This window comes from Vipera ursinii (assembly GCF_947247035.1).
Source record: "Vipera ursinii genome assembly, chromosome: 1".
Lineage (NCBI taxonomy): Eukaryota > Metazoa > Chordata > Lepidosauria > Squamata > Viperidae > Vipera > Vipera ursinii.
In genome coordinates, this window is record NC_139512.1 from 346,255,155 (window position 1) to 346,281,724 (window position 26,570).

The window sequence follows — 26,570 nt, forward strand, 5'->3', positions numbered from 1 at the left end:
TCAGGTCACTCCTAATCAGCTTGGAACAGCCCATTTTTTAAAAGTATTTTGGATTTAAAACATTTGACACCCCTTTACTACAATTCCCATTCCCCAATAAGTAAATGTTGTTAGTACAGGATATAAAGTTCAATTACTGGGAGTTTAAGAGATGCTCCTGAGGTTTCTGGAGTACTTATTGTTATTTTCTCAAACGCTGTATGTAAGTGGCTGTACCTTGGTAGGAAGAATGGAAAAGAAGAGACACAAAGAAAAGCATAAGCTGAATCACAGCATTTTTACATTTCCGCACGTGTGAAGGCACCCAGATTGTTCCCAAAGAAATCAATAACCCCTTACGTCATAACGACAGATGGCCATGTTTCAGAATACAGATCCTTCCTGACTTCATGCCCAAAACAAAGGTTGAAATGCAGCTGCCCATAAATTTAGTTTGGAAGGCTCCGTCTTTTCAATATACTTCTCAATATACTTTAGAGAAGACAATTTGCATCCAAGATGCGCCAGGAGCAAGTGGGATGCAGTACATTTTTATTATCAATTGCCTTCTACATAGAAGTTCTTTCCCATGACTGGTTTTATTAGCTGCCTTTACCTTGAAAACAGATCTGAAACCTTGAATTCTACAAGCAAGTTTTTATCACAAATTGATTCCACTGAGTACACTCAAATTGCACCTGGATAACATACAGGTAGTCCTTGACTTACAATAGTTCGTTTAGTGACTGTTCAAAGTTACGACACTGAAAAAAAGTGACATACAACCATTTTTCCACACTTACGACCTTTGTGTCATCCCCAAAAATTCAGACGCTTGACAATTTACTCATATTTATGACAGTTCCAGTGTCCCAGGGTCATGTGATCAGCTTTTGTGACTTTCTGACAAGAAAAGTCAATGGGGAAACCAGATTCATTTTGCAACTGTGTTACTAACTTAAAACCTGCAGTGATGCCCTTAAACACATGTGGCAAGAAAGGTTGTAAAATGGTGCAAGATTCACTTAACAAATATCTCACTTAGCAGCAGAAATTTTGGGCTCAATTATGGTTGTAAGTCGAGGACTACCTGTATAGCATGGACATTAGTACAAATTGCCTGCTGATAAATGATCATACGGACAACATCCTAATACAATTTCCATTTAAAATTACGGCCACCACAATGAAGTTTTCACCTTAAATGAAATGAATTGTCTACCTATGATGATTGGACACCTCGATCCATTTCTTTCAGCCAGAGACCTTTTTGTAACTAAAACCCACAGAATATTATAAATTATAATATTATAAATTATAATAAATTATAAAAGGATGAGCAACTTCCTATCAGTTTTTTTTAAAAAAGCACAAAATGTTTAATATTTCATCTCAGCTAAATTATGAATGCTACAACTTACTGGAAATGATGAGATTTATGGTATCAACCAATTTTTCTTTCTTCCATTTGTTTCTAGTTCTAAAAACAAGATATTCCTGTCTCATCTTTCAGTGAGTTTTAATGTTGTTTAATGTTTTAATTTTGCTAACGTTTTTCTAGACTAAAAAAAAAAAGGAATGAATTCTAGTTTCGTTCTATCTTTTAATACAAATTATGCTCTGGTTTATGAACACTATAAAATGTGTTATTTGGTGGGTATGCATTTATTCATTTATTAGATTTCTAGCACAGCTTTATTACTTTATAATAAATACTATTTTCCCAACAACAGGTGAGTTGGGAAGAGAGAAAATGATTGGCTTAAAGTCACCCAGCCAGTCTTCATGTCTAACTCAAAGTCTTCTGGTTTCCAGGCCAGCACCTTAATCGCCACATCTAACTTACTCTTTTACATCAAAATCTACATTAAGACAATACATGTAGTCCTTGATTTACAAGCATAATTGAGCCCAAAATTTCTGTTGCTAAGTGAGACATTTGTTAAGGGAGTTTTGTCCCGTTTCATGACCTTGCTTGCCACAGTTGCTAAGTGAATCACTGGAGATGTTAAGTTAGTAACATGGTTGTTAAGTGAATCTGGCTTCCCCATTGACTTTGCTTGCCTGACACTGCAACCGTCATAAATACAAACCAGTTGCCAAGCGTCCAAATTTTGATCACATGACTGTGGGGATACTGCAATGGTCCTAAGTGTGAAAAACAGTCATAAATCATTTTTTTCCGGTGCCGTTGTAACTTTGAATGGTCACTAAACAAACTGTTGTAAGGCAAAGACTACCTGTACCTTTATCAGGCTAAGACAGGATTACAAAATGATGAGGCACAAAATAGTGAACACACTCCAATCGAAAAGAAGAATTTTTAATTTAATTTAATTTTAATTCCATTTATATCCCGCCCTTCTCCAAAGACTCAGGGCGGCTTACAAGCTTAGCAGTAGCCTTCATTCTATGTATATGCCTGCTTGTTAGGGCTTTCACACCCCACCCCCCACCCCCAAGCGGCATTATTACAAAGTCAGCTTAATTGCCCCCAACAATCTGGGTCCTCATTTTACCTACCTCGGAAGGATGGAAGGCTGAGTCAACCTTGAGCCTGGTGGGACGTGAACCTGCACTAATTGCAGGCAGCTGGTGTTACTTAAGGAGGCATTAGCCCACGGCTCCACCAAGGCTCTTGGTGGAGAATGCAACAGAATACAACCCCTTAATCAAGGAACAACTAAGGAGAAAACCACACCCCTATCAATCCTGGTGGGGCAAGCTACTGTATATAAACAGGGGGGGAACACACCCAGTAGTGATGATACTACCTATTCAGGCAATGAAATGTCTGCAAGTAAACAACCAAGCTGAGAGAACACTAAAGACTCCATAGTGAAGTCATTGTGTGAATTTACAAGGATCCTTCATCGGTTTATAAGGGTTGTTTATAAAGGCCTGAGTCTTCAAAGGCCAAATGCGGTCATGAGTTCCTCAATTAATTTCAAAGACCTGCTGCAACAAATCACTTCAGGCCATTTCTGCTTTGGATTTTCTTTGCTTACAACTTTTAACTCCAGTTCTATGCTTCACATAACACTGCATGGGAACAGAGTGATAAATATGTATGCATGGATTCGTCCCCTACAGCTTGCTGCTTGGGAGATAAAATAAGAGAAAAGGTAAAAAGAGAGAGAAACAGAATGGTATTTACACAGCAGACAGATTACACAAAGAACTAGCAGTTGTATTGATCAATGTGCTAAATTTGGTTAGTTTAATTTTTGGTTAGTTTAATCCAATTTGGCTCATTTAATCACCCCTTTCTCTTTAAAGACTGGCATCTGAAGATACAGAAGCTGGCCCAGGTTAATAAAAAAATGTGCAGGGGAATGTCCTTGGATAACCCCACTGTGATTCTGTTTGGTATAAGATGGAGAGGTGAAATGCTTTAGAAGGCTTTCAAGATTCTATTATCGTACCCTGCAATAACCAAGGAGCATTTCCTGACCTAGCCTACCTTGGGGGGCTGACACATCATGGTGAGAAAAGTAAGATTTTACACTTAGGCAAGAAAGATCAAACATCAAATGCACAGGTACAGAATAGGTGGTACCTGGCTCAATAGTAGTAGATGTGAGAAGGATCTAGGAATCCTAGTGGACAAAGGCTTATTGTATCCAGTTTTGGTACCCGTAATATAAAAAGGGTGTTGAGACTCTGGGAAGAGTGCAGAGAATAGCAACAAAGATGATTATGGAACTAGAGGCTAAAACATATAAAGAATGGTTGCAGGAACTGGGTATGTTAGACTGATGAAAAGAAGGACTAGGTGTAACATGATAACAGTGTTCCAATATCTCAGGGGCTGTCACAAAGAAGAAGTGGTGTGGTGTCAAGCTATTCTCCAAAGCGCCTGAAGGCAGGACAAGAAGCAACGGTGGAAACTAATCAAAGAGAGAAGCAACCTAGAACTAAGGAGAAATTTCCCGACAGAACAATTAGTCAGTGGAACGGCTTTCAGTAGATGGAAACTAATCAAGGAAATGACAAACCTAGAAATAAGGAGAACAATTAATCAGCAGAATGGCTTGCCTCCAGAATTAAAACCTGGAGGTTTTAAGAAGAGATTGGACATTTGTCTGGAATGGTATAGGGCAGTGATGGCGAACCTTTTAGAGACCGAGTGCCCAAACTGCAACCCAAAACCCACTTAAGTATCATCAGGTGCTGGGTGGGCGTGGCCCGTTGGATGGGCGTGGCCCATTGGGTGGGCGTGGCTGTGGTGGTAACGGCAGACTGGATGGGACTAAAAAGTTGTTCCAACTTTGCGAGATCTTTTTTTCCCCACGAGAAGTTGAAATTGATTGACTGAACCTTTTTTTTGCACACGGCAGTGGCGGCCTAAAGCAAAAAGGTTTTATAAAACTCAGCTGAAGGCCTAGGACTGGGGTAATGGCATGCGTGCCCACAGAGAGGGCTCTGCGTGCCACCTGTGGCACGCGTGCCGTAGGTTCACCACCATGGGTATAGGGTCTTCTGCTTGAGCAGAGGGTTGGACTAGAACAGGGGTCCCCAACCCCCATCTGTGGACCATCTGTGGCATGCCAGCAACTGGTCCATACAAACAAGCAAAGCCCCATCCGTGGAATGCAGGCAGCACACAAAACCACACACTCTCCGGTTTGCGGAAAAACCTCTCTCCACAAAACCGGTCCTTGGTGTCCAAAAGATTGAGGACCTCTGGACTACAAGGTCCCTTCCAACTCTGTTATTTTGTAATTCTTTAATATGCTTGGTTCCTATTCAACCATGGTACAATTTGCTAGTTAGAAAAGAAGGTAACTCTCAAGATAAGATATGATATATAAGTATTTTTCTATAGCAACTTTTATATTCATTCTCCATACATACAAACACACACATACCCTTTGCAAAATTCAAAGATGGGGAATTGCATCTCCCCTATAAACTTTAAATGCTTATTATTGTATCAATTGCTGTGGGATTCTTGCAGGGAAAAAAAGCTGTTAAACATTAGATACTAGGAATTGGAGAGAGAGAACATTAGTGATTCTTTCAATAACCAATATTACATTTATCTTCTCAGAAGCAAGCCCATTTAATTCAATAGTTCTTACTCCCAAGGGAATCTTTTGGTATCTGTTCAGCCTTAGACTGAACCTTGCTCATCAGTGGCCAACCGAAAGTTAAAAATCTGTAAGTAGGACATTATATAACACATTGTGTTATACACTGTGTATGGCACTTTCCTTTCTCAGCAGTTTTGGGCCAGTGACAGAAATAAAATGTTGGTCTAGTCATCTAACTGGAATCAGGGATGTGTGAAGCAATCTAAATCCAATCAAAAGTTTCAGCTACTAATCCAATCATCTATTTAACCGATTTTTTATTCATCTGGAAAAATCTTCATTCACTTGTAATTTGCAACTTTCTCTAAGACGCAGAATGTTGCTCTGAAATGCTGCCTAATGTGTACTTACTTAGAATTTAAATTTCCTTAGCATTTCCATTGCAACTTCTTTCAGGTTGAGCTTGACTGCTGGTGACCTTGTGGATATATCCATTAATTCTACCAGGAATATTTTTTTTTTAGCTTTCCAATCTAGCCCCAAAATTATTCTATTCTATTCTATTATTAGACGTTTTTAAGAAGAGATTGGAAGCCATTTGCCCAGAATAGGGCCTACTGCTTGGGCAGAGGGCTGGACTAGAAGTCCTCTAAGGTCCTTCCCCCTCTCCTTTCCCCTCCCCTCCCCTCTTCTCATGTGGCTAAGGCTGTGCAGATCTTTGAGAGGCTGCCATGTCAGTGAATGTATGTCTGGACCAATCTTCATTTACCATGCAATATAATACTGTACTCGGACAACAAATCACAAAACATATAGGTTTCCTGGCTCCACTTGAAAAGGGGACACAAGCTATTTATCACAGTCCCTGATAACACATAGCTTCATAAATATATTATGGATAGTATGAGAGATAGCCTAGATTATATAGGCTAGGTGGAAACCCAAAGGTTCTTCAGATGTTGGTGACAGAATCTTTTCCTTGTTTCATTTACTGTAGTATGGCAATGGACACAGAGAATGTCAATTATAATAAATCTGGAGGACGATACATTACTTATCTATACTTCTAAATATTATATGCTGAGGGAGTTAGGAAGAACATCTGTTCATTGATTTTCCCCAAAAAATAATATCTGGCTTAATCACTATAGAAAACAACATGAGATTAGATTGATCAGAATGAATGGATGGATCTTTCTTTTCTCAGGCACATTCAATCCATAAGAATGTTACATCTGGTGTTTGAGCACCACTCATCTTCTTTTTATCTTCTCTTCCGATTTTCTATTTCCATCTTTAGACAATAAAGAGCCGTGATGGTGCAGTGGTTAGAATGCAATATTGCAGGTTAATTTTGCTGACTGCCGACTGCCAGCAATTTGGCAGTTCGATTTTCACCGGTTCAAGGTTAACTCAGCCTTCTATCTTTTCAAAGTTGGTAAAATGAGGACCCAAATTGTGGGTGGCAATATGCTGACTCTGTAAACCACTTATAGAGGGGCTGTAAAGCACTGTGAAGCGGTGTATAAGTTTAATAGCAATTACTATTGCTATAAAGAACCATTTTTGCCCCTGTCTCAACTTCTCTCTTATCCAGGTGTGTTTTCAGTTTCAAGATTTGAGACTGACACATTCTGTCATGATGTCAATGGAGCCACTCACTTATCTTTGTGTCAGGATAATAATTTAACAGCTAGACAGCTTATGTAAAGATTTAATGTAATGTGGATGATGCAATGATAGGATGATGCAATATTAGGAATGACTCAGCAGGGTCTGTGTCTGTGCCTTTAAGAGGCTGAGTATAAAAAGAAAGTTTGTTCCTGGAGTTTTTCTCTCTTATCCCTTTGACTGCTGTAACTGCTATGTATTTGATTTTGCTGTTTCATCACGTGTATGTATAATATTTCTAGTGTATATTTGTAGATAGTGTAATATAAACCACCATTTAATACACATCACTGTGTACTGCATTTACTCCTGGGTTACCTCTGCACAATAAGACTCTGCTTGCTCTGACACTGGCTTGCTTTAGTGGTGAAGTTACAACCACCATTTGGGATGCATGCCACTTTGGTTGGCCATCAGATTGCCTCTTCCTGATGTGGAGGTCCAGATTAGAGGTTTACCTTTTTTTCCCCCAGACTTCGGAATCTGCTATTTTATTATAATAATAATCAAGAGGCAAATAATAGAAAATTGGCTGGATTCAAACTTCTTAGTCTTCCACTGAACTCTCTTAGGTTCTCATGGAATCCTATAATTTCACAGAAGAGTTGGGAAAAATTACTGGTCTAGACCATTTTTTGTTGACTGGTAGGTGGTATCTTCCAAAATTGGGGTTTGGCTTGTCATAGTTGGTGGTAGATCATGTCTTTCTGATGCAGAAATTCTTATATATTTTCTGGCCTTGGTTGAACAAGTTCACTCATGGATTAAGTATAACATTCCTTTTGACCACATAGCTATAATCATGCTATAAACTGGAGTTATTTACTCCCTGAGAGCAATCTCCCATATGACAATATATATGTGAGCCAGTTCACAGGGGAAACAAAAAAACAACAACCTTGGTTTCCATTTTCAGAGGCAACACATCATAACTTCACACCTTCCATCCCTCCAAGTCCGTTTGAAAGCTTAATCCCCAGATTGGATAAAAACCTCAATTTACTCATAGCAGATTGTTTTATATATCTGCTGCAAAGCTCACTCAGCCTAGGACAAAGGTGTTGATAACTGCAAAAAAGGGGAAAAAAAGAAAAGAAAAGAAAAAGAAAAAAGAAGAAAAGAAAGAAAGAAGGTTTTTTTTTGGTTTGGAACATTTTAGGGATGCAAAACCTCTTTGTCAGAAACTGCTTGCAGTTTGTGATGAAAAATACTCCTTTGATTCTCCACCACTATTGACACAATGAATTAACGTTTAGACTCTTCCTATGCCACAGGGATACATGAATTTCTAGAAAGGATAATTGCTTTGCTTGCTCTCTACTTTGTGAAGTTGTTAACATTCTTCTCTCCATATAGTACCTGGTCAGGAGGACAACATCATCACCCAACAGATTCTCCACGAGATGTTCCCATTCAGTGATTTATACATTCCAGTTATTTATACATGTGTATTTTCCTGTTCCAACCTGATGGCCAACTGTTTGTATCTCATTTCCCATATTCATTTATTTATTTGATTTTTATACATAACTCAAGGCAGAGAACATACTTACGGTGATACCCACTTCCTCCTTCTATTGTCCCCACACCTGAGAGTGAGTGACTGACCCAAAGTCACCCAGCTGGTTTTCAGGTCTAAAGTGGGATTAGAACTCACAGTCTCCTGGTTCCTAGGCCAGCATCTTAATCACTAGACCAAACAGGCTCTGTGTACCCCAGGCAACATGCTCTGTAGACATACAGATTGGGGATGAAGTGAAGAAGTCTAATGCATCTGAAAAGTACCAAGTTGATCAGTGAAGTTTGGAGTGCATTTTTTTTTTCATGAGACTATTTTGTGTTTTTTTTTAATTTGATTTGTTATTGCTGCTTACTGTCAAGGCAGTTTACTCGAACTGAAAACCAGTAAAATGCAAACTCACATCAGAAGAAGAGCATCTAACATGGACAACAGTAATCCAATTAAAGCCTGTTAAATGGTAGCTGTAGAGTCAACTAAACTACTGTGTACTAAGTCCCCTGAGAACGCAGGCTACTCTGCAATTAGTGATGCCCATCACAGAGACATGGAATGAGCATACATGTATTTGATTTTCCTTCAGAGAGCTGTACTCAAAAGCTATTTTTAAGTCCTTACAAAACAAGTCAGGCTGGTTGCAGAGTTAGGCAGATATTTAGACTGGATCTGGCATTTCTATCCACCCATTGACTCCTTCCCAAGGACCTGAGATAGGCGGATATTGTTGGTTAATGGTGTCAAAGGCATTGTTGCAGGATATAAGATGTAATCCCACTTTAGACTTGAAAGTGATTTTGTCAATATTGATGATATTCAAATAATGTTCCACAGGTTTTGGGATTGCACCCAAGGTACCTATTACTATTGGTACTGTCTTTGCTTTCTTTTTCTAGTTTTATTTGCAGGTCTTTGTACCGTATTTTCCAGCGTATAAGACGACTTTTTAACCCATGAAAATCTTCTCAAAAGTTGGGGGGTTGTCTTATACGCCCAGTCGTCTTATACGCCGGAAAAAAACCATAAATCAATCGAGTGTCCCCATTCTTCCAAAGCAACTTCAAGCCTCCTTAGTCCAGTCCCCCCTCCAATGTGACTCTCCCTTCCCACCCCCAAGAGCCTCTAAGCCCCTTTCCCTCCCCCTTGCAAACGCCAGACCCTGGGAGCGGCAGGAAGCCCCTCCCCCCACCCAAGCGGCATCTGAGCATAAGCAGAGTGTGCCCTGCTACCCGCTATCTCTCCCGGCAGTCTGGATAGCAGTACTTGGCAGCCTGGCACCCCTCTTGCCTGCAGACCATGCAGCGGCCCTCGCCAGCCGGCCTCGGCATGGCCGCCCCAAGCCCGGCTCACCAGTGCGTCTTCCGGGCCCGCCTGGCTGACCGCCTCCTGGGCGGGGCTTGGCTCCAGACACACGGCTGCTCCGTCTGCAAATCCGCTCTCAAAGCCGGATTGCGCTCAGCTGTGCAGGCTGCCGAAAGGCGGGGACTCGGAGTACCTGCGGTGGTTGCGGCTTCTGGCGTGCCATTTGCAGAGTCTGGCCTGGAAAAGCGCATCTTGTGAACGCAGCTCTTGCGTTTATTCCAAAGGGTGGGTGGAAGGAAAAGCCCCTTTGCACCATCTGCATCAGACGGGGCTGAATCAGGCTTGTGTTGGACACTTGGCAACTGGCATGTAAGTATTTTCCGGCATATAAGACAAAAAATCTTGAAAATCTTCCCAAAAGTTGGGGGTCGTCTTATACGCCGGAAAATACGGTATTTTGTGATTTTTTTTTTCTCTCCAGTTCTTTCTCTTCTCTTCTGCTGTCTCCAGGTTCTATAATGTCCATTACCCAGACTCTTTTATCTTTCTGATCCACAATGGTTGAGTCTGGCTTTTTATTACTATTAAATTTATATCCAGCTTTCCGAGCATGGAAGCATGTTGGGTGACATACAACAATGAAATTAAACGTAAAGCACAACACCAACAAAATCAGCATAATTAGAACCAGTGTCAGAATCAATATCATTAAAAGCAACCTACAGTTAAAAGGTTGACAAAAAGAGAAGTTTTACCATTATCCCTAACAACGGGTGTGAATGGCATGAAATATACCTTTGATTTGTAATAATAAAGGAGAAAGAAGAGAGTTCATTTGGGAGGATCTTCAGATGGTTTAACATCCTTTACTTTCAGATACAGAATCTGGGGGCCAAAGATAGCCCTTCGAAAAAGAGGGGGAAAAATACTTTTTTTTAATGTTTTTCAGATCTGTACAAGGCAGAGCTGCTGAAATTCAGTGGCAAAGCGCTGAGTATCAGGAGTGGGATTTTCCATCATTTTTACTTTTTTAAGTTTTAGTTTTAGACCGGAAACTGAATAAAATTAAAGATGTGAAATGTGGGAGACAGAGTGGAGGAAACAGGCAGAAAAGTCTGCCCAGTCTCTCTCCCGGCTGCCTCCTGTGCACAGCCAGAACGACCACAGGAGGCTCCGTTGGGTCACTAAAGAGAGTCAGGGGCTGTTCTGCTGCATCTTGGTGGAGCAGTGGGCTAATGCCTCCTTAAGTAAAACCAGCTGCCTGCAATTAGTGCAGGTTCGCATCCCACCAGGCTCAAGGTTGACTCAGCCTTCCATCTGTTCTGTACCAGCCTGCTACCGGCCTTGCAGAAAAGGCAACCCCTTTATAAACGGCAAGAGGCTGGAATACGTCTGCCAAATTTATTACAAAAACAAACAAAACACATACCAAGATACAGGAGCTTTGAAACACTATCGGAGCGGTTGCTTTCAGCAAACCAGCCCTCCCCAAACATTCCCTTTATAAAGAGTTCAGGGCGTGGCCTCTCTTTGCCTCCTTCCGAGAAGTCCCACAGCCTTCCTCTGCTTGCTCCTACTTGACTGCCTCCTGCATCGGGCGTCCTTGAACAGGGCCAGCTGTGGGTCATCTTCATCCACACTGTCAGGCTCACACAGCTGGGTCTCGACCAGGTACGAGGGGCCTGGATGGGGGCTCTGCGGAGCTTCAAAGCCATCATCAGCAAGTTCTTCAACACCCCCCTCCTCCCCCTCATCTGAGTCATCCGACCCAACTGCCGAACCCACAGGCTGACCCTGAATCACAACACCATCCTTCCGAGGTAGGTAAAATGAGGACCCAGATTGTTGGGGGCAATTAAGCTGACTTTGTAATAATGCCGCTTGGGGTGTGTGTGAAAGCCCTAATAAGCAGGCATGTACATAGAATGAAGGCTACTGCTAAGCTTGTAAGCCGCCCTGAGTCTTTGGAGAAGGGCGGGATATAAATGGAATTAAAATAAAAAAAATAAAATAAATCTAGACCAGGGTGAAAGGTTGAAAGGCTGCAAACTTTGGAGCACATCTGTAGTGGGTATATGGGGATATAGGATGCACAATTGAAAATGAAGCAATAAAGATAATTGATAGGGACATGTTGGACTGATATTGTGGAAAAAAGCTGTGTTCAATAAATAAGTATACAAAGCTATTTATCTTCAAGTATTTGAGGGGCTGCCTCCAAGAAGAGGGCACCAAAGTACCAAAGGGCAAGACGAGAAACAATGGTTGGAAACTGACCAAAGAGAGAAGCAACCTGGAATTAAGGAGAAACTTCCTAAGAGTGAGGATAATTAACCAGTGGAACAGCTTGCCTCCAGAAATTGAGGGCTCTCCATCACTGGAGGTTTTTAAGAAGAGGCTAGAGAGTCACTTGTCTTGAGATGGTATAGATTCTCCTGCTTGAGCAGGGGGCTCAACTAGAAGACCTCCAAGGTGCCTTCCAGCTCTATTCTATTCTATTCTATTCTATTCTATTCTATTCTATTCTATTCTATTCTATTCTATTCTATTCTATTCTATTCTATTCTATTCTATTCTATTCTATTCTATTCTATTCTATTCTATTGTCATCCACTATGGTTTGATGCCATAAAAGTATTTATTTTATTTTTAACCGTGTAAAAATAAAAGTGTGACCACTAGTTAGCCCATCTCTATAGGCAGACTTCGACCTTACAACCATTCAGTGACCATTTAAAGCTACAATGGCACTGAGAAAAGTGACTTAAGACTATCCTTGCATTTCCAACTGCTGCAGTATCCCCACGTTCATGTGATTAAAATTCAGGTACTTGACAACCAGCATGTCTTTAGGACAACTGCAGAAACGTGGGGCAAGGCGATTGCCTTTTGTGACCTTCCTATCTGGCTTGCAGCCAGCAAGGTCAATGAGGATAGCTGGATTTGCTTAATGGCTGTGTGAATCACTTAACAACTGCAGCGACTTGCTTAACAACCATGGCAAACAAGGGCTGTAAAATTGGGCACAGCTCATTTAACAACTGCCTTGCTTAGCAATGGAAATTCTGGTTCCAATTGTGGCTGTAAGTCGAGGACTATCTGTATTTAGTTAGGAAACTTCTCAGATCCAGGTTTGGCTTAAACATAAAGAACTTGTAAACCAGGAGAGTTGGGAGTGGGGGTGTTGTTACATATTCACAGTCAGTCTCCAGACCACAGATTGATTTACACAGCAGTTATTTGTCCCAATCTGCCTTTACATCTGCACATCAGCACTAGGTTAAAGTATTTTAAAAACCGCAAGGCATTTAAAATTGGTTTTATTCTCTTTATCTGCAGCTCTGTGGTATTTTTGCTTCAAAATCAGATATTGAATAGAAAATGATATATTGTTTTTATTTTGTTATGCATTTATTCCAGCTTGGAATCTATTAGGATGGAGCGAGGACCATAATGTTTTTAAAATGCTTGTCCTTTTTCTTGTACTAGTTCCATGATATTACTAATATTTATTTGTTTGCACTCCATTTCTCCTCCAGAAACATAAAGCAATCCTCAATTGTTGTTGTTTTTTTCTAACTTGCCCTCCATGCGAAAGTCGCTTCTGCTGACCAGCTTTAGCCCCCCTTGCCTGCTGAATGGCCGGCTGAGAGAATAGGCTGAGACCAGGGGGGCGGGGAAGGCAGGCAGTGTAGGGGAGATAGGTGGGGGAGCACTGCAGCATCCCTGCGGTTGGCCGTAAGGATGAACCATGGCAAGAGCACTGCAATGGCTATAACTCTGAAACCAGGTCAAAAGTACCTTTTGGGGGAGTCTGTCATAACTTTGAACTGTCACTAAATGACTGATCATAAATCAAGGACTAGCTGTACCAGTAGATTCCAAACAGGAGAGACGACCTTTCACATATAGCTAGTCCTTAACTTATGACTATTCGTTTAATTATGGTGTGAAGTTACAACACCCTTGCAAAAAGTGATTTATGAACCATTCTCAAAGTTACAACTTTCACACCATGCCTGCAATCACGTGATTACAATCTGAGTGCTTGAAAACTGGCTGACATTTACAATGGCTGCAGCATCTCGTGGTCATATCTTCCTGATTTGCAATCTTCTCACCTGGGTTCTGACATAGAACATAGAATAATAGAGTTGGAAGGGACCTTGGAGGTCTTCTAGTCCAACCCTCTGCTTGAGCAGGAGACCTTAACATTCTGGACAAATAGGTGTTCAATCTCTTCTAGAAAACTTCCAGTGATGGAGCACCCAAAACTTTTGAAGGCAAGCTGTTCCACTGGTTGATTGCTCTCATCATTAGGAAATCTCTCCTTCGTTCTAGGTTGCTTCTCTCTTTCATTAGTTTCCATCCATTGTTTCTCATCTTCCTTTTTGGTGCTTTGGAAAATAGTCTGATCCCTTCGTATTTGTAGGAGCCCCTCAAATATTGGAACACTGTCCTTTTTTTCATTAGACTAGACACGCTAAATTCCTGTAACTGTTCTTCATATGTTTTAGCCTCCAGCCCCTTAATCATTTTTGTTGCTCTTCTCTGAAGTCGAATTTGCTTAACAACCATGTGATTCTTTGTGGATAAGAAGAGAACAATCTTCTTCTTCTTCTTCTTCTTCTTCTTCTTCTTCTTCTTCTTCTTCTTCTTCTTCTTCTTCTTCTTCTTCTTCTTCTTCTTCTTCTCCTTCTCTTTCTCCTTCTCCTTCTCCTCCATAATCATAAGTTAGAAGGGACCTTGGAGGTCATCTAGTCCAACCCTCTGCTCAGGAAGGTAACCCTATACCATTTCAGACAAATGGCTGTCCAGTCTCTTCTTAAAAACTTCCAGTGTTGAAGCAATCAGAACTTCTAGAGGCAGTTGGTTCTACTGATTAATTCAGGGGTCTTCAAACTCGGCCCTTTTATGACTCATGGACTTCAACTCCCAGAATTCCTCAGCCAGCATGCCTGGCTGAGAAATTCTGGGAGTTGAAGTCCATGAGTCATAAAAGGGCCAAGTTTGAAGACCTCTGGATTAATTGTTCTGACTATAAGGAATTTTCTCCTTAGTTCTAGGTTGCTTCTCTGTTTGGTTAGTTTCCATCTGTTGCTTCTTGTCCTGCCTTCAGGCGCTTTGGGGAACAGCTTGACTCCCTCTTCTTTGTGGCAACCCCTGAGATATTGGAAGACTGCTATCATGTCACCCCTCATCCTTCTCTTCGTTAAACTAGATTCACTTAAAGATCATGTAATTTGCGTGATGACCATGATAGAAATGGTCATAAAATTTTGTCCAGTCATGTGATGACTCACTTAACAATTGTCTTGCTCAACAATGGAAATTCTGGTCTCAGTTGTGGTGTAAATTGAGGATTACCTGTACTCAGTGTGCATCTTTTTCCCACATCTACATGGTTGGAAACCTTGATTAATTTTCAGCAATTATGCTCAAATGAGGCTCCTTGTGGGTTGCAGGTGCCTGTAAGAGCTGAAGCCGCCCACCTCAAGAACAGAATTATGGCTCCCATAATCAAAAAATTTTCTGGAGTCACCTGCTTGCAAAAGTCCCTAGTGCACCTGTGAAGAAAGTCACTAATCAAATCCTTCATTTAAGACAGTTCAGTTTTCTGAGGCATCCTTGCGCAGAGAAGCATAACCACAAGGTTGTTACGTTCATATCAACCACAGAAAACCTCTTTATCCTCTTCGTTTGTAGCTGTCAAAACTCTCTAGCTTTAACAAATACAGTGATGAGTTAACATTGCAGCATTCTCTAATATTGCCTTCCAAAAACATTTCTTCCCCTCAAGCCTAGCATTATTTATTGCTTGCCTCAACATTTGACACTTGCTTTTCATCTGTGCGAGTGTTTGGGGGTGCTGCAGAAATGGAGGACTTCTATCGCTTGTGGTTGGCATATTTGATTTATTTCCAAGATGAAGGAGCCTGATAAATTGTGTAGCTGTAGAGATGCACAATCACACTGCTGCACCATACAACTTGAAAAGAAATGTTGTAGGTTAATTAATAACAAATGAACACAATTTCATGACACAAAGGTGGCCCTGAATTATAGCAGATCTACAATTCAGCAATAATTATTTCATAATAGCTTGTAAAGAGAAAGAGGGAAAGGAAACTGTGATGGCCCAAACCAAGGATAAGCCAGCAGTGAAGAATAAGCCCAAACTGACAAACTGGGATACAGAGTTGAAGAACTCAAACACCAAGAACTTGGAATGTACTACAGATACTAACAACATTCTGTTTAGTGACTGTTCGAATTTACAACTGCGCTGAAAAAAGTGACTTATGATATTTCACACTAACAACCATCGCAGCTTCCCCATGGTCACATGATCAAAATTTGAATATTTGACCAAGGACTCGTATATATGACGGTTGCAGTTTCTCAGGGTCATGTGATCACCTTTTGCAATTTCAAATCAATGGGGTAGCCAAATTTGCTTAACAACCATGTTACTAAGTTAACAACTGCATTGATACACTTAACTGTGGAAAGAAAGGTTGTAAAGTGGGGGAAAACTCAGTTAACAAATGTCTCACTTATCATCATAAATTTGTGGTCGTAAGTCAAGGGCTACTTGCATAGAGTTGAAGAAGAAGTCAAATATCAAGACCAAACTATGGAATATACTGCAGCTCAGAAAAACGTATATTTCAAAGAAGGAAAAACTTTCCTACTAATCCTTGCCCAAGAAGGGATAAACAGTTAGAAAAAAATATATATGGAAGATTATTTCAATATGTGATTACTATGGTAAGATTACTATATGCACAGAGATGGAAAGATTTGTCTCTATGCTCTGTGGAGGAATAGTTGGTGAACTTGACAGATTTTGCTGAAATAGATAAATTGCCTTCTTTGATTAGAGAAAAGACATTATCAACATTTTGGGGCAACTCATCTGGACTTTTTGTATAAAAATGAACAACATGAACTTGTGATTTATGGCTCTGAGGATTGGATAGGATAGATTATAAAAGAGAGAGTAATATGATGTAACTTTAGAGAGTTTTGTACTTAAAACTGCTATGAAGAATATCCAAAGCCACTTCTTTATATCTTTTTTTCTATTTTTCTCCAACATGTTCCCCTTTCTTATAAGTTTTGCTTTTTCTTTGATTTCTTTTTTTTTTGGTCATCCTTACTTTGCATTAGTTTGCACTGATTTTATTTAAAAAAAAATAAATAAATAAAAGTTTTAATTTATATATATATATATATATATATATATATATATATATATATATATATATATATGTTTAAGTATTTGTCAAGGCTTTTTGAATGGACCTTGCTAATTAACTCTTTCATTCCTGTTTTGGCCCGGCTCAGGGCTTATCTACAGGAACTAGTCAACTTATGACAGCTCATTATTTGTGCAAATTATTCAAATTGCTAATAAAGAATTTGGGAGGCTAAGATGATCATTTCGAACTCATTTATGTTCTCATCAGTTAGTCATACCCTTTATCTGAGATTCGAACCCGGGCTGATTGTATATCAGGCAGTGTTTTAACCTCCTGAGCCACGGGGTTCTTTCTCTCTTATATTAGCAAGGTCCATTCAAAAAGCCTTGACAAATACTTAAACATACATTTGCCTTGCCTTCCAGCTAATATAAGAGAGAAAGAACCCCGTGGCTCAGGAGGTTAAAACACTGCCTGATATACAATCAGCCCGGGTTCGAATCTCAGATAAAGGGTATGACTAACTGATGAGAACATAAATGAGTTCGAAATGATCATCTTAGCCTCCCAAATTCTTTATTAGCAATTTGAATAATTTGCACAAATAATGAGCTGTCATAAGTTGACTAGTTCCTGTAGATAAGCCCTGAGCCGGGCCAAAACAGGAATGAAAGAGTTAATTAGCAAGGTCCATTCAAAAAGCCTTGACAAATACTTAAACATACATTTGCCTTGCCTTCCAGCTAATATAAGAGAGAAAGAACCCCGTGGCTCAGGAGGTTAAAACACTGCCTGATATACAATCAGCCCGGGTTCGAATCTCAGATAAAGGGTATGACTAACTGATGAGAACGTAAATGAGTTCGAAATGATCATCTTAGCCTCCCAAATTCTTTATTAGCAATTTGAATAATTTGCACATATATATATATATATATATATATATATATATATATATATATATATATATATATAACCATTCTTGTCCAGGGAAGGCCTATCTGAAGTTCAGTGAGAAAAAGCCACCCACAGTTCAAGCAGCTCAGCACAAGACAGTGCTGGAACAGGAATTCATTTTAATTTAATTTAGTTTTATTATCCTATATAGAATATAGCAGTCTGCTTGGCTGGCAGCTACTTACTACAGTGTGCCCTAAGGAATTCCCATCTACCAGCAATTACAACCAAACAAAAAATAATAAGCAGAATGTTGCAACTTGGGGTGTGCTCCGATGACCTATTCCATAAGCAAGCAACTGGTATGGCTTTGTAGCATAATAACCAGAGTAGTGGGTAAGCCACTGTTGAATGAAAAATCTTCATCAGGGTCCAGTCCAAGATGGGAATAAACAAAATGGAGACTGCTTTAGAAAGAAGGCTGGAGTTTATTGAAGGGCAGAGCCAGACAGAAGCGTGGCTCTGGGAAAGCTGACCACATGTAGTAGGGAGCGGTGGGTTTTTATATCTTCTTGAGCTTTTGTTTGGAGTTGTTCCTGTGGCATGAACTTTGACCAGAGTCTGAGTGTGCCTTTCTGGTATTCTGATGGTGGTGGGTTAATCCTATTATATCTCAAAGGTCATATCCTGCTTCCCTGGGGCTGTGGCTGATGACTATGTCCTGTGTTGGATGTTTTGGTGTGAGGGATTGTTGATTCTAGGGATCTATGTCTTTCTAATCCCATCAACTCTAAGCTTCCAGGTGCCAGTCTTTCTGAAAGGATTATGATATCTGCATTTCTACAGAGCTGGCTTCTGCTTGGGGGAGGGAGACTTGGGGCTATTAAGAAAAACTGGGCATGCTTTTCTGCCTTTTTAAGATCCTTTGAGGAAATATAATATTCTGCCCTTTTAATATTTCCTTCTCGGTGTGTGTATGTGTGTGTGACTTCCCACACCACCACGTTCCTTAAAATTGTGGCAATATGGAGAAATTGAGTGAGCAACAACAATATTTGTTTTCTGTAGGTGATGAATCCTCTTGAACTTCCCTGCTCCTCCTTGCCTTTAAGTAAGTACATCCATTAAAATTCAGTAAGAATTAGAATTACTGTACATTGTGAGTGATTTTTAATGAACTCGGTAACTCTGGATTTCAAACCAGTATTCATTTATTTCATTCTGGCTGGGGAAACCTGGGAGTTGAAGTCTACACATCTTAAAGTTGCCACAGTTGAAAAACAGCAATTTCTTATGTTTATCTCTCTGCCCCTCCACCCCCCACTCTGCTTTTCTCGGGCAATTGAGAATGAATAACCACAGAATTCGTGAAATAAAATACAAGCACATTTTAAACCCTCCTAACAGAAACAAAACAAATAAAAACAGCAGGAAACCACTTTTTTTTGAATGCATAGATCAGAGTCATTTCTTTCACTCCTGCAAATAAAACCAGGGTTAGTAAAAGGCATCCTTCATGCAACACAAGTCATAACAAGATTTCCTTAACGAGATCTGATTTATGTCACCTAGCATCAACTGAGGACCGTCTCTTTCTACCTATATTTATTTATTTATTTATTTGTTTATTTGTTTGTTTGTTTATTTAATTAATTAATTAATTAATTAATTATATTTGTATACCGCCCTTCTCCCAAAGGACTCAGGGTGGTGAACAGGGCAATACATGTTAAAAAGCAAGAATACAAAAGTTAAAAAAAGATTAAACAAGATGCCCAAAAACTATAACAATAAGTTAAGTTAAAATACATAAAAAACAATAAAACCCAAACCCATCACCCATCAGGCCAGGCCGGCTTGTTCGAACAGGTAAGTCTTTAGATCGCGCCGGAAGGAGCGAAGGTCGGGCGCCATCTGGAGCTCAACCGGAAGATGGTTCCATAAATCCGGCACGCCCACAGAGAACGCCCTCCCTCTGGGGGCCACCAGTCGACATTCTTTAGCACAGGTAATCTTTTCGTCCATTTTTCTAAACTTTGCTTTCAGATTTACCCAACCCAAGGAAAACCTTTGATGAAATTCTCAAATTGAGGGCACAGAGTTCTCACACTGAACCTCAATTATAAAATAAAACAGACAAAGTGGTGTATGAGAGTGTCCTAGGTTGGACATTTATCTTTCCATCAGTCTTCAATTATCAGGAATGTACCATGTTCTCAGTAAAAACAAGGAAAAGATAGCAAGAGCAAGTGCACTTGACTTATATCCCGTTCCACAGTGCTTTACAGCCCTCTCTAGGTGTTTTGCAGAGTAGGCCTATTGCCCCCAACAATTTGGATCCTCATTTTACCAACCTTGGAAAGATGGAAGGCTGAGTCAACCTTGAGCCGGTCAGGACTGAACTCCTGGCAGTGAGCAGAGTCAACCTACAATACCTGCATTCTAACCACTGTGCCACCACGGCTCCAAAAAATTAAAGGATATCCAAATAAATGCTTTTCACAGACCTATTCAGATCTCTGCGGGCAGCCAAATCTCTTCACAACCTTGCAATAAACATACCAGCTTAAAAAAAATACTCTACAGATAGTTCTTGACTTACAATCATTTATTCAGTGACCATTCAAAGTGACAGAGGCACTGAAAAAAGTGACTTATGAACAGTCCTGAAACTTATGACTGTTGTGTTGCAGCATCCCCATGGCCACAGGATCAAAATTAGGGCGCTTGGCATTCAGCATATATTCACAATGATTGCAGTGTCCTGGGGTTGTGTGATCACGATTCACTACGTTCCCAATTGGCTTACAACAAGCAAAGTCAATGGGGGACACTGGATTCACGTAATGATCATGCGATTCATTTAACAATTGTAGTGATTCACTTAACAATCATGGGGAAAAAAGATGGTAACATTGGGTGCAACTCACTTAACAATCATCTTACTTAGCAACAGAAACTCTAGTCCCAGTTGTGGTTGTAATTTGAGGATTACCTGTACTAAAACTCTTGAGAATGAAAATGAATGAAGTAGAAGTGAATGAGAAAGAGGCAGAGGTCTCTTTTGAAGCTTTTGGAAAGCTAGATCAGCTAGATCAGCTGTGGTCAGCTTTCCCAGATAATACAACAATCCTATATTAGTATGTTCTTTAATATTCTAGACCAGGGATCTTCAAACTTGGCAACTTTAAAACTTGTGGATTTCAACTCCCAGAATTCCCATGATATGGCTGGCTGAGGAATTCTGGGAGTCCACAAGTCTTTAAAGTGGCCAGGTTTGGACAGCCCTGACATAGACTGTAATTTCCTTTACACCCCCTAGCACATATTCAATAGCAACTTGCAACCTACAATATAATACAATAGCAGAGATGGAAAGGACCTTGGGGGTCATCTATTCCAACCCCCTGCTCTGGCAGGAAACCCTATACCATTTCAGACAAATAGTTGTCCAATATCTTCTTTAAAACTTCCAGTGTTGGAGCATTCACTGCTTTTGGAGGCAGGTTGTTCCACTGGTTAATTGTTCTAACTGTCAGGAAGTTTCTCCTTCGTTCTAGGTTGCTTCTCTCCTTGATTAGTTTCCATCCGTTGCTTCTTGTCCTGCCCTCAGATGCTTTGGAGAATAGCTTGGCTCCCTCTGCTTTGTGGCAACCCCTGAGATATTGGAACACTGCTATCATGTCCCCCCTCGTCCTTCTCTTCATTAAACTAGACATACCCAATTCCAGCAACTGTTCCTTACATGTTTTAGCCTCCAGTCCCCTAATCATCTTTGTTGCTCTTCTCTGTACTCTTTCTAGAGTCTCAAAATCTTTTTTACATCGTAGTGACCAAAACTGGATGCAGTTTTCCAAGTGTGGCCTTATAAAGTGGTATTAACACTTCATGTGACCTGCACAGCATGTCCTTATCTGCACACGATGTCCTTATGTGACCTGCACAGCATGTTGCACATTTGAGTAAATGGAAGAGAAAGACTGTGTAGAAGCCACAGTGACATCATGTGAATCACGGTCTAACTACAGAAATAATGCAAAGTACAAACTTCATGTCATTTAGTGATAACATGGCCTGTAGAAGAAGTATCCAAGGCAATCACATGTCCATCAACTCTGACTTAAATATACATTAAAACACCTTGCCACTAACCTGCCAGAATATGCTGTCAATTGTATTGCCCAAAAAGCCATCCCGCCCTTCTGAAGAGACCAGTTTAGGCCCAAGGATCGTCATGAATTCATCAAAATCAACTTGGCCATCTCCTAGAAAGAAAGGGGAGAGAGAAACGGGTGTAAGAATAAGAAAAAAAAATGGAAGCAGAGAATTCTGAGAAATGACACTGAGGCTTCATCGGCCATCTTGGATTGCTAACCAGAGAATTCTGGCATTAACTGTACAAAGAGTTATTTGGTTGCAGGAGAAGACCCTTTGATTCATCTATTTTCTTCCAGATAAAAAAGAAGCTTATAGCAAAGTACAAGACATAGATGAAAATCATAGTTAAGTAAAACACACTCAGGGAAAAAAAAGACGACAAAGTACAGCAAATCAAAGTGAAGCCAATTAAAATAAAACTATGAAGGCGTGAAATAAACAGACAATTCAGCTAAACTGATCAAAGACTGAGATCAAGTTATGAATATTTATGGAGGAAGTTTCAAGCAGGGCAGCTACTTACCCACTACCACAAATGTATTGTTGATTTGTGGAAAACGTTAGGGAATAGGCATCTTGGTGCCTCATGGCTGGCTTTCTTTTTAAAGACAGGTTTAATTAAAAGGAAGGAAATAGAGGGAAACCAGAACAAAGCACCAAGCATCTTTATTCAGAACAGATCCCTGGTCTCATCTTATTAGAAAATAAACAAGGTCAGAGGACTTTTTCTGCTGGTTAGTTTAGAAGCATTTTCATTTAACTGGAAGAAAAAGGAAAAAGAAGCTAAGGAAACTCATGGCATTTTTCTTCTGCCCAGTGGGTGTTTCAGGGCTACCAGATTGGGGTATCCAAAATGATCACCAGATAGCTACGAAACTCTTAACTCTAGAAGTTGTCTGAATCCAAAGCACTTGAGGGCAGGACAAAAAGCAACGGATGGGACAGAAGCAACCTAGAACTAAAGTGAAATTTCCTGACAGTTGGAACAATTAAACAGTGGAACCACTTGCCTCCAGAAGTTGTGAAAGCTCCAACTTTGGAAGTTTTTAAGAAGACATCGGTCAATCATTTGTCTGAATGGTATAAGGTTTCCTGCCAGAGCAGGGGGTTGGACTGGATGACCTCCAAGGTCCCTTCCAACTTTACCATTATGGTTATGATTATTATGATTATACTGTTACAAATATTGCAAATATTAAAATTAACAGAGATTAGGTGGAATAGGAACCAGTACGTGAGCAGGATGGAGGTGGGATCTTCTTTCTTAGTTTACTGACCAGCTCCATTGTGAGACGCCCCCATTGGTGGCCCAGCCCAGTTAACAGAGCCAGATTTTGAGGTTCTGTCAGGATCCAAAAACCCTCCTTCTTTTCCTTGGCCATATATTCTGCTTTTGGGGCCTGCCATTTTGTTGGGGGGAGGGGGAGCTTGCATGTGCTTGGGGTAACTTTAGCCTTCTATATTCTCCTCCTCCCCCCTCCGTCCCCTTGTGTCTCCTTTATCAGGGAGACGGTTGCAGAGAAATGGATTTCAACTGGACATTATGACTTTGGTGGGAGGAGGAATATTGCTTGCTTAATTATACCGTTTCGGTGGGCTTTTCCCCAGATCTTGCCTTGACTTTCTATGGTCACTGAACCCTAATAAAAGTTTCCCTTGGAGACAACACCTGTTTCAAAAGTTCTGCTTTCTTGGGTGGTTAGTTGTAGTGGGACCGTACAGGTTCTTTCAGAAGGCCAGAAAGATCAGAGCTGATTCACCTCCAGTGGCATGATGTTGAAGAGGGGGAGGCCACAGCAGAAAAGGCTCTTCTCCTGGACCTCACCAGCTGCTGTTCTTTCACTGATGGGGCCAGGACCAGGCCCCTTCTGCTGGAACAGAGGAGTGGGCCAATCCCATTGGGGTAAAATGGTTCCTCAAACAGCCATGACAGCCTTTAAAGGTGATAACCAACACCTTGAACTGGACCCAGAAGCAAACCTGCAACCATGCAACTTTCACAATCAAAGGGTTGCTATGCTCAAATCTTCACTGAGGTGCAACACTCATTTGAAAAGCTGCACAGCTCTAACTTTTTATTTCTATCCCACTTCTCAATTCAGTCTGAGCATTTCAGGCCGCTAGCAGGCAGGCAATAAATAAAAGCAAAATAAAATTTAAATTGCAAACAATGAAATCAAGGCAAACTCAGCTATTAAAAACCTGGAGAAAGAGACGTTCCTAGGCTGCTCTTCTTAAGGAACAGAAAATAAGGGCCAAACGCATGTTCTGGCTGAGAAATTCTTGGATTTGGGAGTTCAGACGTTGTAAAGTTGCCAAGGTTGAAGACCCCTCTTCTAAAGGATGCATTGGATGGTTTGGAAGTGAAGCAGAGGAAATGGACTAAAATAATGTTGAAACAAATGTATTCTTGTAATTAGAATGGACGCTGATCAAGGAAGCCATAATCCTGTTAGCGTAACTGCACGTATTCCCTGGTGACTGTCTTAAAGAGGAATGTACTAAAGTCCTTGTTTAAGCAAACGTAGTCTTGTCCTTAAGGCAGATGATGATTGGGATAACCATATCCTGTCTGTGAAACTACACGTACTTCATGTAATTTTCTTTTGTAAACTGTTGTCTGATAAGAATGTGCAGGATGTAACCTTATAAGTAACAATGTATAACAATGTATAACTAAGAATTAGAGGTGTATAAATATGTCTGTTCATGAGCCCTTCCGGGTTCAGACCCTTTGTTTTGTTTAAGCCTTCTGAACCTGCGCAATAAACCTTTCCTTTCCTGAAGAGCTGGCATGAGTCTCTTCTTTCTACTACAGGAGAAGACCTCTCATTCATGCTCCAAAAACAGCCATCTTCTAATAATAGCTTCATCTTTATCAGAAGGGTCTGTCTAGCAGTTTTTACTAGCCAAGTAGTTCAGATGGTCAGAAGATGGTCAGGCACTAAGCCAGGCCCCCAAGATTAATATCAAGATTTTAATTTGGACTTTATAAATGTATCTACTGCAATAAAATGGGTTGGGAGCAGGGAGGAAGATGTCTTCAAGTGAGAAATACATCATGATTCTTTTTAATGCAGCAGTTTATACTTGTGCCCTTGTCAATGGACATACTGCCAAGACCATATAATAGCAATAGCACTTAGGCGTATGTACCATTCCATAGCACTTTGCAGCAGAGGTCCCCAACCTTTTGGGCACCAGAGACGTTTTTCCACAGATCAGATGGTATGTGGTTTTGTGTGCTGCCTGCATCTCATGGATGGGGCTTTGCTTGTTTGTGCGGACTAACTGCTGGCATGCTGTGGCCTGGTACTGGTCCACAGATTAGGGGTTGGGGACCCCTGCTTTACAGCACTCTCTGGGCAGTTTACAAGGTATTTGCATATTGCCCCCAACAACCAGGGTCTTCAGTTTACCCACCTCAGCAGGATGGAAGGCTGAGTCAACCTTGAGCCCCATCAGGATCAAATTCCAGGCGGTGAGGAGAGTTTGCCTGCAATACTGCAGTCTAATCACTGCACCATAAGAGTTCCATTATACAATAATGCAAATGTATACTTGATCATGTAAGAATTTATTTCTGTGGGGTGTAAAGGGATGCATACCCAGAATCATTTCACAATATTCAAAAGATGCAATTGAATTGAACCTATTTTTAGGTGACCCACCAAGCAGATGGATGGCCATCTCAGTTCACATGCCAAAGGTGTTGTTCACCTTGTCAAATATCATTTGATGTTGCATTGCATTCTCTTTACCTTTCAGCCATTTTTGTCTTCCATTTATTGTATGATGTTAACTATCCCAACGTAGCATAATTTGTGCTACATTTACATTACTTTGACATGTTCTGTACTGAATAGGGCTGGTTCATCAAGTACTGCTGTGACTATGTATTATTATATTTTAAACTCTCCAAAATCTACCATGAGCAACATTTTAAAGCCAAGTAGAAAATGTACATGCTGAAAATTTAGGTAATTTGAGAGAAACAATCTACAATGTATGGAAAAGAACCCAATTAAGAGAAATTCTCACTTGAAACAAAGCCTATATATTTCCAGAACCCTAATTAGTTGAAGTGAAATATGTAAATAATATTTCTCATTCCACAGAGTTCATTTCAGTTTTTGTTCCATTTTTAAAAATCTTTAGCGATATGCAAAATATTTTGCATTCAAAACCATTTTGTCAATACACCTCAATGTTCTGAGCCTGATAAGAGTTGCTTTGAATGCAATTGAACATGAACAATTTTGATAATTCAGGAAGCATTAGACGTCAAAAATGATTGAAACAGCCTATTTTTTTGTGAAACAGTTGTCCTGCAGTCAGAAAGATTGCTTTGAACTTGAAAAGCGGCATTTCAAATTCAAACAGGTTGCATGTTTAAAGTTTAACACATAGCTTAAAAAAAATGAAGGAGGCTAGTGTGTTAAATTGTTGTTCCAAATTCTAGTAGAAGAATCACATTAAAGAGTTGAACTATAACCTGGCCATAAGCAGCAAGAAAAAAATAATAATGTGTCAAGAAGATTGCTAAAGCATCCTGTTTTCAGCTATTACAAACCACGGGGAATTAGGCACAAAAATTACTATTAAAAAATCTTGTTATAGAAACACTCCAACAAAATAAGCCATTCTTCCAAACTCATGCTGCCTTAATGGAGCAACATGCAGTGGATCAGATCCATTCATTAGCCTGATAATTCGAAAATCTGAGCTTTTCTTGTGGTCTTTTATATTCCTCTCCCATTGTGACTGAAAGCAGTAATTTACAACTTCTTGGGACCCATTTTGTCA

General features: G+C 40.2%; 1 protein-coding gene across 1 annotated transcript in view; it reads right to left on the reverse strand.

The window, feature by feature from the left end:
- The window catches only part of CALN1 (calneuron 1), a 172,407-nt gene that overhangs the window by 24,552 nt on the left and 121,285 nt on the right, over positions 1–26,570 (reverse strand). The window contains exon 4 of the mRNA XM_083379880.1: positions 21,759–21,871. Within this exon, the coding sequence (XP_083236006.1) occupies positions 21,759–21,871 (113 nt within the window). The remainder of the gene's footprint in view (positions 1–21,758; positions 21,872–26,570) is intronic.